Source organism: Antennarius striatus, chromosome 9, assembly GCF_040054535.1.
Source record: "Antennarius striatus isolate MH-2024 chromosome 9, ASM4005453v1, whole genome shotgun sequence".
Lineage (NCBI taxonomy): Eukaryota > Metazoa > Chordata > Actinopteri > Lophiiformes > Antennariidae > Antennarius > Antennarius striatus.
The window spans coordinates 10144132-10162500 of record NC_090784.1 but is presented as its reverse complement, the minus strand read 5'-3'; the positions used below and the strand labels follow the sequence as shown (position 1 = coordinate 10162500).

General features: G+C 38.1%; 1 protein-coding gene across 1 annotated transcript in view; it reads right to left on the bottom strand.

Annotated features, from left to right (window-relative positions):
* Positions 1-18369, bottom strand: part of cdkal1 (CDK5 regulatory subunit associated protein 1-like 1) — a 252411-nt gene that overhangs the window by 55275 nt on the left and 178767 nt on the right. Inside the window, exons 11-12 of the mRNA XM_068323764.1 lie at positions 14632-14812; positions 2449-2511 (exon numbers count right to left, since the gene is read on the bottom strand). Of these exons, the coding sequence (XP_068179865.1) occupies positions 2449-2511; positions 14632-14812 (244 nt within the window). The remainder of the gene's footprint in view (positions 1-2448; positions 2512-14631; positions 14813-18369) is intronic.

Genomic DNA, 18369 nt, shown 5'->3' with positions numbered 1-18369 from the left:
CATGGGCTTAATAGAAACTGATTTGTCACAATATCTCCACAATGTTAAGACATGGGCAAGGACAGACATAACTGTGGATGATCGGGGAGAAAGCAAGCTTGACATTAGATTTATTATCATTAAACCATATCTTATGGCTATCTGGGTTTGTAATATAAGGGGATTTCTGTGCACATCTACACAATCTATGTAAAAAGCAAAAAGGACTTACAGATATATGGTTGTGCTACATGGACGATTTACGGAAAACTTGACATGTAAAAAATATTTATATATGGGGCAATCAGATAGCTTATAATGGAATGGGATTGGTTTTGACACACTATCCCCAATAAATAGTGAAATAGGCAAGATTATCAGTATGTCAGTTGAATTTTTATTCTGCTACGGATTAAAAACATATAGCTGGAATAAATGCAGTATATCAGAGCTGAATAATCTTTTTCCTTGTTGTTGTTACATTTTAAATCAAATACATACTAAGGAGAAATTTAAAAATAGAAAGTCATTTACATGTATTCATGTCAGGTTTGCAATACCATCTGTCAGAGGGGGGCATTTCAGACCATTTGGAGCTCTGACTCAGCCCATGTTTCGCCCTAAGCCTCAACTCTGGAATGGACACGGGCTTTTTCCCTGAGAATGTTCGGCCGCACATTGGCTGAGAGCGAATAACGGATTTTAGATCTGGAGAGACAATACTGTATCTTCAAAGTGGTATTTGACATTAGGTCTTTTAACATGTAACCATCAGATTGTTCTGGTTTTCCCAATTGATACATACAAATGGAGATATTGTATAAGTGGATTTTTTTAGAAGTCTAGAACTGCTTACCATGACAGATTGTTAATAACTTTCTTACGAGATGTACAGTGCCTTGCGAAAGTAATGACCACTCCAAGAACTTTTTGACATTTTGCCACATTTCAGGCTTCAAACTTAAAGTAACAAACTTAAAATACGTTTTAAGAATCAACAACATGTGAGACACAATCGTGAAGTGGAACCAAATTTATTTAACATTTTATATTTTGTTTACAAATAAAAAATAAAAAGTAGGATGTGCAAAAATATTGGCTCCCTTTGAATTAATACCTTGTAAAACCTCCTTTTGTGGTGATCACAGCCGCAAGTCTTTTTTGGTATGTGTAAGTTTTGCACATCTTGAGACAGAAATATTTGCCCATTCCTCCTTACAAAACAGCTCAAGTTCCTTAAGATTTGATGGAGATTGTTTGCTTGAAACTCTTTTTGATAAAGCAGACGAAAGCGTATTTTGCTTTAAATGTCTTAAAATATAAGAAAAGTAAGTCGCTAGAATCACATCAATTTCCAAGGGTGCCTACAATAAGATATCACTTCGGTTTACAATATACAGTGTAGATGCCTGCATTGAGATTAAAATATGAATCATTCTAGCTCATTTTTCCCTATCCATTAAAATCAATAAAAAAACCCAATCCACTTAGATCAACAAAACAATAGGGTACTAACTTAAAAAAATACACCTATTCTTATTTCAGTAAAATATATTTGTGCTGCCTGTAATACAAACTGATCAAAGTAAATAATAAGATAACTGCAAGAAGATGTGCCAGAATACTTTTTCAAGACATGCAAGTTACTGTATAAATATCATTTAATTATGCGTAACTGTAACTGGCTGGAAACTTTCAAAAAAAGGCAAACAATGTTATAACTTCAGTAATTGATAACTCAAGGTTACTTAAGAAGAAACCCTGATGTCACACCTGTGATGATACTGTGCAGAGAGAATGCCAAATGGTCCATTATATATATGATGAGACCATAAAAATTAAAAACGATAAATATCTGGTCGTTTGTAACCATACACATGAATTATCATCAAATGATTATGGAAGAAGAATGTGATGAAAGCAGCGGTCATGACGTCACTTATTAACAACATTTTACATTCAAAAATGTGCATAAATACACGTGCACACATACCCAGAGTACTCCCGAAAGGGTCTAATCATCACAAGCATGCCTGAAGAGAGACAACTTGAGTCTGCTGTTAACCTGATGTGTAAGCCAAATCACACAGCCATAGGAATACACACACACACACCTGATGAGATTTGTTTTTGATAGAATTCAATTTCTTGCACACAGTCACACTGCTACATTATAATCAGGAACAAACTCAGCTGTCCTCCGCCACTAGATTGTTGCAAAGTGACATCCACCATGAGAAAAAGACAGAGACGCCTCATGAAGCCAATATTGTGATGATGAGCGAGCTACAACAACTTTTGAATTTTAGGTGAATAATACAGAAAACTGAGGGCATTTGTTAAATAGATAATTTGTGTTAAGATAAAATTTAATACCATGGCATTTTAAGTGGCACAGCTGAAACTGAACATAACTAAATAAATAGCAGGAACACAATCGAGGACCACAAACACTGAACAATGTCTTACCTTATGGTCATACGTATTGTAAGAGTGGAAGAGTTGTGACAGCTCTTTAGTCCTCTGCTTCTTCTGTAGACAATTAAAAAAAAAAATCATTGTTTGAAATTCATTCATTCGATACATACAGACCACACACACACATTAAAACCTATGCATCTACTCTATATGGGAAAACATTATACACTGACTCTATAATAATTGTTACATGCCCATTCAATGGTGCAGTTCAATGTGTACAAGCTACACAGGAGTAAAGCCTGCTTTGAATGTGAGCGTCTCTCAAACCTCTGATCTTTTTCGATTTTTTTGTAGTGTTATCACTCTTACTAGAAATAAAAGAAGTAGTAGGTGCAGGTGCAGCAGCAGGAGCAGCGGTGTCTGCATGGAAATGTAAAGCTCCTTGAAACACTGAGTATGCAAACATGGGTTGAGTATTTCTTAAATATTTCAGTATCAAAAATGATGAAACATAACAAAATGTTCCTGGAACATGAATCATATCATGTAAGCATTCTCAGCATGTCCATCCCTCCCTCCCTCCCTCCCTCCCTCCATCCATCCATCCACCCACCCACCCACCCATCCATCCATCCATCCATCCATCCATCCATCCATCTATCCGTAGACTGATTATCCACCTTATCACAAGCGTGCATTATCTCAGTTGGTTATGGACGAGAGGTGGCTACTTCCCAGATGAGACACCAGCTTGCGAGGCCACATTAAAAAAAACATACACACATCAAAAAAAAACATACACACATGCTCACACTCACACCTACAGACAATTCGGTGTGACCAATTCACCTAAGGTTTCGGTTTTTGGGGTGAGAGAAAGCCGTACAACCTGGAGAGAACCCATATAGACACAGGGAGAACATGCAAACTCCACACAGAAAGGAATCAAAATCAAAACTTCACAGGATACTTACATCCTGTTCATATACCTTGCCACAGAACATGAGGGTCTTTAATATGGCTTCTTGAAATGTCCTCATTTACTTCCACTTGAATTTCAGATAGACAAAAAACTGTACATTGCTCGACTTATTAATATAATAAATGTTATTGGGTCAATTAAGGGAAGGTTGGGAAATCACTATGGCTTAGAACAATGCCCTGAGTAATTCATTAAATCTACAAAATGAATAGAATGAACACAGGGAAATATGTCATTTATTTGCCCAACAGCCCTAGCAGAAATTTTTTTTTTCTCTCATTCTCACTCAAAGTCTGGCCCTAACCTTGCATGTCCTTAATGTGTAATGAGATGCACAAGCATGAGACATGACTGTTTGATGTGTGGCAGTTGGTAATGCAATCAGTTACATGAGGCCAAAGCAGTTACGAAGAGTGCTAATTAACACACTGATTAGACCATGTCTGCCTAAGGGGGGAGGATATATGCTATTGTAGCTAAAGGAAGCATTCATTGCAATCCTCTCTCTACTTCCCTCTTTCTTTTTAGTGTATGTAAATGGTTAGCTTCAGTGTCCTTGGGCCACGTCTGTACATATGTGGCAGCAACCTACAAGTATCTCTGCTATCACGCACAAGCATCATTATAGCATTACAGACAAATCCAGCTTCAGGATAAGGCAGGCAGCTTCAGGATGGAAAGAAAGCTGTGTGGAGAAGGAAGAAAAATCTATTAATATGTACAACATATGTGATTAAGCTGATAGTGGAAGCAATTTCATTTTTCATGATTGGCTAATGTCCTGAGCATGGGTAAAAAAGTCTAGAAGAAAAAAGTGCCAAACAATGTGATTATAAAAAATCTAAACAAGAAAAGAATTTCAAAGAAGCAGTAGAAAGGAAAGAGAGGTGAAATAATTTATTGAAGTTGAAGTCTTTAAAGGTTTCTTTAAAGTTTTCTTGCCCTTGACCAACTATTCTTTCAACAACGTCTCTGCCTCAAATGAGTCCCATTCTTCATCTCATATCATCTCACCTCTCATCAGCCCTTGCTCTTGTCTCTATTCCTTCCATGTGTCTATATCTTCACTTTTTCACTTGTGCTCCAATTCTACCGTGTTCTTCTGTGTTCACCCAAGGCTCTTATGATCCCCAGTCCTGTAATCACTGGTCCTGTCCTACCATCCTCCCGTGCTTGTTTTCACCTGATTCTGCCTCACTTCTTGCCAAAAGGCTCTCCATAATCTCCAAATCCTCCTTTTTTCTTATTTTCCCTGCCTTTCCTTCTATCCCTTGGTGCTCTACCTCTGCCTCACTCCCTGTTTTCTCCAGTGAAGGAATACTCATACTAATCAGTCTGTCTGCACTCTTCTCACCCATCCTCCCCTTACTCATCTGTCCTTCCACAATCTCTCTCTGCCTGGAGCAACTTTGGTGAGAACAAGGCTCTAATCATTTCTCCTCAACACCATTCGCTTTCCTTACTTCAACCTGCCCATCATTTTCACCATCACTCTAAATTAGGTGAAGCTCAATTGTGTGAGAGTGAGTGTGTATGTGGAACTGTAAGACATGTAACCACAGGAAAGAATTGCTCAACCACCAATGAGCTCCCATCAGAATTTACCAAGTTCAGTAGCAGACACACATACACACCTCTGAAAAACACCACAGGCACATAAAACAGCATCAGCTCACAGGGTGACTTCAGAAAATGCATTCCAGGCACTCAAAGGTGTGAAAATATGGTAAACACAAAATAAGACAGCCATAAAAATACACAGAAATAAATCATGTTATGAGAAAGACAAAAAGAAAAAGGTTGAAGAACACATAGAGAATGGTGACGGAAGGTGTGTGTCTTTTAACATAACAGTAGTAAATGAAGAAGAAACATCTCATTACTAGTGATCCTGGAGTCTGACAATTCCGAAATAATGTTGGCACTTACAAGGGGGTTCAGAGGTAAAATTTTGTGAGATCCTTAGTTTAAATAACTACAACAGAATGGAAAAAGCTGGTGGGGGGGAGTAAATGTGAAATTTCTTCATAACCCAGAAAATGATACTGCCAAACACTAGATAAATTTGAATTTGCAGACATAATCTGTAGCCAATAACAGTGAATGAAGTTAATAGTGTGAAGCAAAATGAGTGTGAATGAGGCCAAACACATTGTAAACATTAAACCTTCACTTTCTAGTACCTCTCTGAAAAGAAAACCCTACTTCTAATGTGCAATAGTGTTTGGTTGTTTGATGTTTTTTTCTTTCTTACATGTACTACAGAAAAATGGATATTAAAACATGCAGAACTGTGGTATTATGGGGAAAAACAACCGTTATCCAATACAATCTGGAATTTGTATTTGAAGGATTTACATTATGTGAGGTGACCTTGTTAAATGCCAATGGCTCAAACAGCCACACTTTTCTAGTTCATTGTATTTTTACCTTTTCCTTTGTGCTCTGCATACTAACATGTCTACATAGAGGCAACATGTTTTTGTGCTTGTAATCTACCAATAAGACAACTCACTTGTACATGTAATTAGGGTTACTGTGTGTTTGTACCAACCCAGAAAGACAAAGCCCCTGCAAGTATACAGTATGTATATTTATGTGAATGGACCTGCCAATTTGACACTGATTATGGCAGCACAGAGACACTGATCATGGCAGCACAAAAACAGGCCCTAAGTACAAAAGCAATAGAGGCCAATATCTGACCCGAGGTGCAAGCTATGTAAAGAAGCCCAAGAGAAAGTCCAGCATGTGATGGCAGAGTGTAAGATGTTAGCTGGGTCAGCATACATGGAGAGGCACAACCAAGTAGCTGTGATAGTGTACAGGAACATATGTACCCAATATGGACTAGAGATACCCAAATCCACATAACACCAAAGGTGGTTGACAACAAAAGGCTAAGACCCTGTGAGACTTCAGCTTCCAGACTGACAAAAAGCTGCTGGCTAACCAACCGGACATAGTGGTGGTGGACAAAGAGCAGAGGAGAGCTGTGGTGATAGACGTGGCGATTCCAGCTTACGCCAACATCAGGAACAAGGAACACAAAAGGATTGAGAAGTATCAAGGGTTGAAAGAACAGCTGGAACATATGTGAATGGTCAAGGCTAACGTGGTCCCCGTGGTAGTAGGAGCACTTAGGGCAGTGACCACCAATCTGGAAGAGTGGCTCCAGCAGATTCTAACAATTGAAACCTCAGCCCAAATAAGTGCAGTCCTACGAACAGTCCTAGGGTAATTTGAGATATACAGTATGTATTTATACAGAATATATAGTGCGCATTTGCGCATCAACGCTCGCAACATCAGCTCATCGCAGATTTTTGGTAGGCAGTCACGTGATACCGTACACACATTTTATTGGCTAATGGCATCCGGAAGTGCGCAATGTTCCGTGAGTCTTGGACACAAAAGTGAGACACAAAAGTGCTTTAAACAGTCGATAAGGGTATGGAAAAAGGTAATACAGATAGAAGGCGGTTTAATCAGTATAGTGAGGGTTCATAAGCGTTTAAATTACTGTAAATAATAAGATAAACAGTTTGTTGTTCTCTCACGGAATTCTTTAATCGCGTGTGGTTCCTGGAACGCATTACCTGCAACGAACGAGGGCGCACTGTATATATACAGTATATAAATGTAAATTTTAGGGCTGTCAGTTTAACATCTTAATTAGATTAATTAATTACGCTGCAAATTAACGCGCTATAAAAATTAACGCAATTAATCGTGAGTGGCAAGTCAATGTGCATACATTTTAAATGTGGCCCATCGAGGGATCCGTAGGCTGCAGTGGCACGTCACTTCGTACCTGCACCACTAGTAAAAAGCAGGGTGACTGACAACAGAGATGGACGCGACAGAGGAGAGCGAGGCAAGCCCACTCAGACCTTTGGGTGATAAGTATATTTAGAAAAAGAACAAAGACGGGACTATCAACAAAAACGCATTGATTTGTACCTTTAGTGAAAGATAATTTTCATATCACCGAAGGACACATAGAGTTGTCTGTTGTCAGTTCCTGTAACGTTAGCTTACCCTTTTAAAGGAAATGTCTGTTGGTATCTTGCTATTGATGTTGCCTTATTTAGAGGCATGTTATACTTTTCATTTTGAATTGCTGTATTGAGTCAGCTTTAGTATTCGTTTTGATTGAGAGTCTGCTTATGTGCCTACTTGAGACTCAACCTTATTTTTTTCTGAATTTTATTTATTTCATTTAACTGTATTTGTATTGTATTTTTGAGAAATGAACCTGGCTTAATTGGTTTGCTGATGTGCTTGGTCTTTCCTCTTTTGAATTTCATTTATAAAGCACATTTAACCAATAAACATGTGGATTTCAAATCTTCTCTTCTTGGTGTATTCTATTAATTAGTCATGCACTACAATTTTGTAATGTCCTAGAATTCAAATTCTTTATTTGAAATCCTTTAGCAGGTATGAGATTGAAATGCGATCAATTAGATTACAGTATTTTCCGCACTATAAGGCACACTGGACTATAAGGCGCACCCTCAAATATACCCGGAGGTGAGCTGACAGTGGGAGGTGTCAGCTCATCTCCGGAGCACTGCCGAGGCACCCTTGAGCAAGGTGCCGTCCCCTTTACAAATTGCTCATTTGAGGCGCACCAAGAAGGAGCTGCCTGCCACTCTACCTCCCCTGCATGCCTACAGGCCCCTTTGTGTGTGTGTGTGATACAGGGGCCTGTACTCACATATATGTATGCATGCGTTTGTAATCAGTAGCTAGAGTGTGCTTTCTTAATTTCCCTTCGGGGATCAAACCAGTATATAAAATTAAAATTAAAAAAAATTAAAAAATTAAGCCATTCTGAGGCCCCGTCCACAAGATGACGGATTTTTTTAAAAACTGAACTTTTAAAAAACTGAACTTTTAAAAAACGCTTCGTCCTAAAACGATTCGTGTCCACACGACAGCATTTTAAAAAAAATCTCCGTCCACACGTAAACACAGCAGTGCGTTTTCGAAGACAACTATAAGCATGCCAAACCATGTGGTGGCAGTATTGAGTCAAATTTTATCCAATAGGAATCCTCCGTGTTTTGTTGTCACAACACACGGGCCCATAAATATGATGTCACAGCGATTTTCGTTGCAGGCAAGACGACAGCGTTTTTAAAAAGTTGCGGATACGCCGTCCACACGACAACGCAGACCCAGCGTTTTTAAAAAAATCCACCTTGGCCAGCGTTTTTAAAAAGTTGCGTTTTCGTCCCGGATATCTCCGTTGTCGTGTGGTCGGAAGGCGTAAACGCAACAAAAAAAGTTTTGTTTTTAAAATATCCGTTATCGTGTGGATGGGGCCTGAGCCTCATCAAGGAAACCTGATCACTTGATCACTTTGCCATCTTAGAAAGAAGTCAACACGCATATTAAAAAACCTGACATTAAAAACTGGTTAAATTCATTACGAGTGCAGTCAGTGCGAACAGAGCTGATTATTTCGTGATCTGAAGGTCGAAGCAGATATTTAAGCTCCGACGTTTGTCTTCATTTATTAATTAAATATTGTTTCGATCGATCGGTAGTCCAGTCGGAGGTGAGGTGCAGCTATTTGCTGCTGTGTGTCCTAAACTATTTTTTAACTAGTTTTTAATGTCAAGCTGCTAATTCACTGGCAAATATGATGCTGTTTTACTCCTAGAACTGACTTTAACGTCGGTGTCTCACCGCCGTGAATCTCACAGCACGTCGCTGCAGACAGAATACACAAGCCTGAATGCACCCCTCCGCCGCCCGCTCAGAGATATCAACTACATTTGTAAATCAGTTGCAGTAAAGTAGACACCTTTGTCTAGCAGTGACTGCTCTTAAATTTCAGAAAAGACTGGAAGTTCATCTTTGAGGGTCTTTCATTCACCTTTATGCCAGTTTCTCCGTGTGTTTCCACAGACTAATACAATGGACCGTCACTAGATTCCAGAAGACAGCACAATGGCATTTTTTAGACCAATTGAGTTTAAAGTGGGTTATTTCCGACGCCAAATACTTAGGAAATACTTAGATCAGTCAGTCAGTCAAACTTTATTAATAGAATTGTTAAAAGTCCCTTATGTTTTGCTACGTAATCACCAGTGCTCCCACAGGCTGCTCTACCGTCTGAGAGCAGATCAGTTAGAGCCGGGACTTCGGTGACGCCCCTTGACTACCGTTGTTAGGGGGCATAGGCCCGAGTGGCTTCTGAGGGGGCTCCTCTGGTGGCGGAGTGCGGCATGACTGGCGGCCAGACTGCCGGCTTTTTTTCAGCGATCATGTTTTTAACCAATATTAATATGAATATTAACCCACATATAAGACGCACCGGATTATAAGGCACACTACGGGTCTATGAGGAAATTTTAGGCTTTTAGGTGCGCCTTATAGTGCGGAAAATACGGTAATTAATTACAAAATCCTGTAAATAATTAGATTAATTTTTTAATCGCCTGACAGCACTAATATTAACTCTTTGGATGCCAGCCATTTTGAGAGCAGCTATGCCCACACTGCTGGCACTTTTTGAACCTTTTGACCAATATTTCAAGACCAATAAAATATTGTCTTCTATGACTATGTAAACAGTACATAAAGAAAGAGCAGACTCTCTTCTTTCATCATGAAAAAAGTTTTTTTCTACCTTTTTCATTCTATACTATCAACAACAGGCTGGTTTAACAAAAAACACCAGTTTTTGACCAAAATCCTAATAAAAGCTTTTGCGTAAAGCTGTGTCAGCAGTAACTTTGACTTTAATATTTTTTGCTTTAGTGACAACTAGTATTTCCTGAAGTGGAACCAAATTTATTCAACATTTTATATTTTGTTTACTAATAAAAAACTGAAAAGTAGGATGTGCAAATGTGAGACCAAATGTCATTGTTAGTCATTTAGGGCAATACTGGATCATTCTGAAGTCATCAGGGAACTTCTGGAGTCGGTTAGCTGAGCTGAGAGAACAGGAGGCCAATATTTTTGCACATCCTACTTTTCAGTTCTTTATTTGTAAACACAATATAAAATGTTGAATAAATTTGGTTCCACTTCACGATTGTGTCTCACATGTTATTGATTCTTGAAAAATATTTTCAGTTTGTTATCTTTAAGTTTGAAGCCTGAAATGTGGCAAAATGTCAAAAAAGTTCTTGGGGGGCCAATACTTTCGCAATTTTATTCACAGTATACAGTATATATACACGCATAGAGTGCATACTGTACATATATGTATACATGTTTTCACTTCAGTCTTTTTTTACAAAAGTAACTTTACTTCTACAGTGGCTACTTTTCATTATACTGTATAGCTCAAGCATTGTGCAGTAAAAACACTGCTACAGTCAAGTGGCCTTCACAGATGCTTATGCAAAAACATTTTTGGTCTTTAGGGCTTTATTGTTTCAACTTCCTAAGAAGACCACATCTATAATGTGTTATGAAGGCATTCATTATAAATGTAATGCAATGCTTTCATAATGCTTCTTAACTACATTCATATTATTAATCAATAAAAATATCTTAGTTGTGAAGTTACAGTTACAAGTTCAAGGGTCTTATGAAAACTCTTGTTCTGCACAGTTTGGATCGATAACAATAAGGCTGTATTAAGTATGTTGATATGGATTTTTTATTGTATTACTGTAATTTTGCAATTCTATTTTTGAAGAATTAAGGATCTTTATACAGCTTTCACTAAATCTTCTTTTATAAAACATTCACAGCTGGCTGGTTTTTTTTTTTCTCCAACTGGAGATCATCATTTCATCACATCATGCATAACATTTGCATTTGTCTAAATCCCTGGAGATAGTTAGAACTACAAAGTGACCAGCATAATGATGACCTATTCCGGTTAAGAAAAAAAAGCATTTAATTGATGCACTAAAAACTAGTATCATTAAAATTCAATGTGATATCCATTCCAGTATTAATGGAATACTGGCCCGCATGATTCAAGTTCAAGCCTACCTCAGCCCAAACAGTAACTTAACCATTAACTCAACCTTACAATTGATTAAGGTGCCTGTACTTAAATGTTCTATCCCCTGGTAAATGTGCAGGTCTGCATTTGAAACACATATACACAAAAAGAACACATGTGTGTGTTTGTGTGTGTATCATTGTCCAGGCATAGATAAATTACAGTGAATTTAGGGTAAGGAGTTACTCCTGGCTGGCCAGCTGTTTCACTTTGACAGTTGTGAAAAGTGATGCCATGTGGGTAACGGAGTTCTTAAACAACTGCAACCTGGGGAAATTAACAGCACAACATAGCTAGAGTAGATAATCAAATTCTTACTCTTTTTCATCAGCAGCTGCTCATTCTCAACATCCCCATACTAAAGGACATCCAAATACACACACACACACACACACACACACACACACACACACACACACACACACACACACACACACACACACACACACACACACACAACACTCACCAAGTCCATTTATCAAGGCTAAGTTCTAGTCAGCTGGGGATGATTATGGAGATCAAAGTTAATAGCATTCACATCCTTTTATTCTCAACACGCTCCAGACTCTCCCACCATCCCTGTGGTCTCCTATTCTTACCATCTGCTGCTTTAAACCTCATCATATATTCTCTAATATATCTGATAAAAATCAGTAACAATTTTGACTTAAGATACCTCAAACTCATTGACTGCATCACAATACATCTCAATGTAATATCGTGAATACAATGACAAATTTACCAATAATAACATTATGTAGTGGAACTAATATGGTTTGTGTTTTGTCTCACCTTTGTAAACCTTCAGGAAGAACTAACACCTTAAATTAACAAAGATCAAATTTAAAAAATAAAACCTTACAACACCTTCTGTTTACTGCTGTACAAAACCTAGTCCCAACAAACCTACGTAATCACTTCTGTAAACATACATACATACTCATCTCTCAATTAAACAATGGCCTAACAGTACAAACCTGGCTTAAAATGATCTGGCTTGTAAGGTACACTGAATTGATTAAGACTACAGTCACCAATAAGTGTCAGTGCTAAAACTAACATGAGCGTGATCCTTTCCGCTCCTACTGATAGTATTTTTGGAAAAGGTAATGTGTGATATACTGATTACAAAGATAATATTTGTACTAGCTATTAAAAACACTGTGCTGCAGATTAAACCAAATTCAGACCATACCACTTTACTGCAGCCAAACAATGCGACTGACTTCTTTGTTATCAGCAACATTTAGCAGGTGAGCACTGACACGGGCCAGTTAAATTTGGTTAGTGCTCCTTCATTTTCCCACAATGAACATGACCCTGTCACTGTTCCTTTTTATCATTCTTTACACCATTCATCTACCTTTCCCTTAAGCTATCTTTCCAACACTATCCCTCCTTCCTTACCTTCTCTCAGGCCTCCCTCAGTTCCACTTCCTACCCTACCTAGTTCTCCATCCACCCCTCCTGTGGATATTCAACACAGTTGTGTTCCAGACAAACCATCTGGTGCACTTTATTAACGACTGACCCTACATGGCCTTGATGTCGCCTAGCTGCCACCACATGCTGTGCATATGCGTGTGCAAGTGCGTGTGTGTGTCTGTGTGTGTGTTTGTATGTATGTGTGGAAGAACAGGTGCATGGTGAATGATGATGTAATGTATGCAGATTTAACCACCGAAGCAGGTGTACTAGTTATAGGGACCCAAACATATTATTCCGATTTTGTTTCCCCACCTTTTACTTCTCTATGTCAAACACCAATACACAAGCAAATGTCAAAATTGAGATGGCAACTGTTAAAAGCAAATTGATTAGGTTGTTGGTCTATTATAGTGCATCGTAATAATAATAATAACACTAATAATAATACTAATAATAATAATAATAATAATAATAATAATAATAATAATAATAATAATAATAATAATAATAATAATAGTGAATCAGAGTCATCAGATGCTTGAATGTAAAACTTGAGGCAAATATACTCAAACATTATAATTGAGACATTCTTAAATATATTTTCCTGTTATAATTTATGGCCTCAAACATTAAAGTCTGTGCTCTTGCAGAGACATGACAAATATTTAGATGCCTCATTTTTTTTTCAGAAAACTAATACAGTATTGATACATTTCTAATTTCATTACCTTTGGCAGAGCTGAGAAGAAATGTTGGACTTTTTAAATGATTATTGTGTTACCAAGCATATATTTAAGATATGTGTTTAAATCCTTAGTTTGAGTAAAGCTAGTGATGAAAATTATTTTAGAGTTAAAAAAAACCGATTTGACAACGAAAAGTTACCACCAAAACGACAGAGTCGGACAATCAAAGAGCTGCTTTTGGAATGAAGTCTGGCATAGATGCTTGCTGCCATCCAATCGCTGACAATAAAAGACGGATAAGACAGCTGGAGGAGAGGGGAAGGAAATGGAGAAAAGATAAGACGAAGCAGTGATGTATTTATGTGGGGACTGATCCTTCCAAGACACACTCAGATACTCCACAGAGAATGAAAGGAGATAGGAGAAAGGAAAGAAAAAGAGAATGACTTATGAAGACGCTCTACTTGAAAGAGATATGTCAAAACTTTGATGGGTAAGAGTGAGAGAAAAATATAAGGCGATAGAACATACAGCACAGGGTATAATAATGTAGAAGGTCAAACTAAGCAAAAACATCACTGAAAAACATATTTTGCATAAGCACAAGTATTGTGTGGGCCATTGTGCATATTTGATAACTGTCGCAACCAAGCTATTAAATAAGTAGCTATTATTCTTGTTATTCTTCATTCCGATGTAAATGTGGCACAGAACAGAGATTAATTTAACTCAATGTGTATTGGATATATAATTGTGCTTCAAATCAATAGCAAATACGGTTGAAGTTAGCTGACTGTGATTTCATGGTAGGCACTGAAATGAGGAAGAATGGCCACACAAGTGCTGCATGACTGGTGATGAAAGTGGCTTTGCCAAACAATGGTTCAACCAAAATCAACATCATCCAGCGTTACACAATGCTCTGCAGATACTCTACTGAAGCCTATTTGAACTTCACTCCCACAAAAGCTGAAGACACGGAAAAAGCATTACTTCACTTTACAATAAACCCTAGAAAATTATTGTGATACAGTTCCCGGTGATAGGGAGGGTTGGTGGGTGCTTCTTGCATTTACACTATGCACTCTTGAGTTATTTTTAGTCATCAGAAATATCAGATTAAAATACATCATCTCCTTGTACACACTTACTATATGTGCTGGTACTTGCTCCATTTTGGCAGCAGGTGTACCAGGCCTGGAGTAGAACTGGTTGATGAAAAGACTTGGGAATCGGTAGAGTTTAACCAAGTCCATGGTCTCTCGGAAATCTTCCTCTGTCTCACCAGGAAAACCACAGATTACATCTGTGGCAATGGTTATACCTGACACCCTGAAAAAGAGGTAAGAGTAAATCGTTTAGATCATATTCATAAAAAACAAAATTATTTTGCCATTGTAGCAACAGGTGTTGTTGATCTTTCCAAGAGAAGGGAAGCTTAACTTCTGTGTTGCAGGAACATAGCAAGAAAGATCCCTCACAATACTGAATGTCAAAATACGAGCATCAAAGAGAATAACTGGCAAGCCACTGTCAAATTCGGTTTTGCACCAGATTGATCTGTCCATGTCAACAAGCTTGTGGTATTGTAACCCACAACATATTTTCACTTTGTGTATGTAATGACTGACATCTATGTGCAGCAACATATTTCATTCCAGCATACTTTGTACTGGAAAATAAATAATGAAACAAAATTTCTGCCTGACATTGATTATCCTCCAACTGATCAATTATCAGAACTTAATCTGAAGTTTGTCACTTCCCACTGTTGCTACATCGCTTTCATTTTGTGAATAGAAATACAGTGCGATCTCGTTCTTTGCAGTTAATGCATTCCAGGAACCACACACGATTAACAAATTCCGTGAGCGAGCCACAAACTATTTATCTTATTATTTACTGTAATTTAAACGTTTATGACCCTCCCCATCCTGGTGTTCAACCGCCTTCTGTCTGTATTACCTTTTCCCACACTCTGATTGACAGTTTAAAGCACTTTTGTGTCTCACGTACAGTAAGTCCGAGACTCACAGAACCGAGTGCACTTCTGGATGCCATCAGACAATGGAATGGGCATACGGTATCATGCAACTGCCTACCAAAATATCCACGATGAGTTGAAATCGCGAGCGTGAATGCGCGAGGGCACACTGCATAGCTATTGCACATTGAACACGTATTGATCAATGGTCAGACGGCTCATCATTAATTGTTGTCGAAGGGTGTGGGAGTAGATGAATGGTTTGTGGTATATACATCTTTCCAGCAGCTAGAAGAACTCAAAGGCTAAGGCAGGAAGTTAAATACATACTTGACATTCCCAGTTTCATTGATCTGGTTTGATTCATTTCAGAATTTTGCTGCAAACACTATTTCAGCATTGGCCGGGAGACGGATAGCTACTCCCCCACAGAAGAGTGAGGATTACCATTTTCACCACACTGGCAGCAGACAAATTTGTCTGCTTTTCAAGTGATTAACACAGCATATTCTCTGATGTTTGCTCTCTGTCTCTTGGGTGGAGTGTGTTCACCTGTGCATGCAGTGTTGGCATGTGTGCATGCAAGTGTGTCTGTATACAGTCGGGCAGAAGCCCACCATGCGTGATACAGCAATTTTAAACAATCTTGTAACAGTTACTAATACAGTGATACCTCTTTACTCGCGGTTAATGTGTTCCAGGAAATGCGTGGAAAACGAAATTCCACGATGTAGCGAAAAACTATTCATTTTATTATTTATGGCAATTTAAAGGTTTATGAACCCTCTCTATACTGATATTAAACCAAATTATATCTGTATTACCTTTTTCACACTCTTATAGACTGTTTAAAGCACTTTAATGTTTCACAGAAGTGCGCTGCATTCCGTGAGTCTCGGAATGCAGCACACTTCCGGGTGCTGTCAGCCAATAGCATGCACATATGATATCATGTGACTGCCTACTGCATGAGGTGAAGTCGCAAGCGGAGATGCGTGAATGCATGAGGGCGCACTGTACTACCTTTTGTTGAAAAATTGCAATATGTCAAATTGAGACAAAAACAAAATTCAAAAATCACGAAAAAATGAAAAAGAGAATTCAAAAAAAGCATTAAAAGAATATGCATTTTCCTTGCAATCGACAACATGATGCATCTTTAATTACATTAACTTCCTGCATCTGCAACGCCACGATAACCTCTGACCTATTGATGATTGCAGTTGGTTGATGGTCATTAATATTAACCAATGGCCTGCAGGCACAAGCATCCTTGACCTCTTAGATCTACCAACAAATCCCCAATGAAAAATGAAACCAAATAAAACTAGACAGAAATCTCAGAATGGAATGGATAAATGGTTCAACAGAAAAAAAAAAAAAAAGATTGAAAGTTGTTTGAATCCCCTTAAGCAAGGCTTCGAAACCCTAAGTATACAACGCACAATACAGTTTTCCTGGATTTTGGTTAACGACACAATATTTAGACCCTGTAGGATTAATAATTAAACAAGCATTGCTGAAAATGAGAATGTATAACAATTCACCTATGATGGAATCAAGAGTCCCATCTGTGCTGTTGTGTCCTCATCATTGCAAGTGTATAACATTAATGTAGGTTAGCAAACTGACACAAATTCAGAGAATTTGTGCAGCCTATGGAATGTAATCTCAAAAAACGTTCCTCTCCTGAAGGGATTTGAAAACATTTGAAAAAACTACTATTAACTAATGCTAATTAATGCAAAATCACTACAACATAAAATATATATAATACTCCCTGAAGATATTGAAATTAATGATGATGAGAGAGAAGTCAAATTAAATGAAGCAATGGATTTTTTTTTTTGGTTTCAAAAGATAACTGTCTCATACCCAAGGTTTGTTTATTTCACGTGGACCTTTAATGGTTATGGCACAAAGGAGGCATACACTGCAAGTAGCAACAGCGCCACAAAACTATCGCACTGGTGGGGGGAAAAGTGCAATTCAGTCCAGGGTTGCAAAGTAACACGAGGACAAAATAATGCAAAAATAGAGCATAGAGTGAGACGTGTGTAAATTGGCTTTTGTGGATTTTGAAAAATGTAGGCTGAGAAGGAACAAATACACACACACTTCTTTTTTTTTTTTCATTTTGACACCTCTGTCTCTCCCAGTTCTTAGGGTGATGGAGGTGTGATGTGTAATACTAATGAAGAAGAACCATACACCAACTCCTTGTTAAAATGAAATACATTTTGTTTTCATTCACCTTTCAAGTAACAGCATAGAAGAAACAGAGTCAAAAACAGAAGCTACTAGTTGTCAATGCAACTTCCTTTCAATTAATGTGATGCAACAAAAAATAAATTTTACCAAGTTGGAATGAAGTTTCTGCAATAATTTCAATCGTGAATGAATTTTGAATCACTTATACCATCATTCATTTTATTTTGGATGCTATACATACACACAGACACACACGCATGTGCACGCGCACGCGTGCACACACACACACACACACACACACGCGTGCACACACAACCACACACCACAGTTAGCATGAGGTTCTTTTCTTCGAGTGCTGGACTTGGTTGACATCAAACATGTCTTCTGTTCTTGTGTCCAAATATTTCAATTTTTTATCTCATTTGTACAAAAAACCCCCCAAACATTCAAGAAGTCATGGTCTTTGTCAACAATCTCCATATTTTTCTTAGAGATCCCAGGTTTCTTCCTTGCACACTTCCTATGACAGTCAAACGTCCATAGTGTCTTTCTGGCAGTAGAGTCATGCACTTTTACATCGATAGTATCAAGAGCCTGCTGTAGGTGCCGTGATGGCATTTTAAGATTTTTAATCTCGGGGTGAACTTGCTTGGACGGCCAATCCTGGGCATGGTGGCCGTTATTATCCTTCACT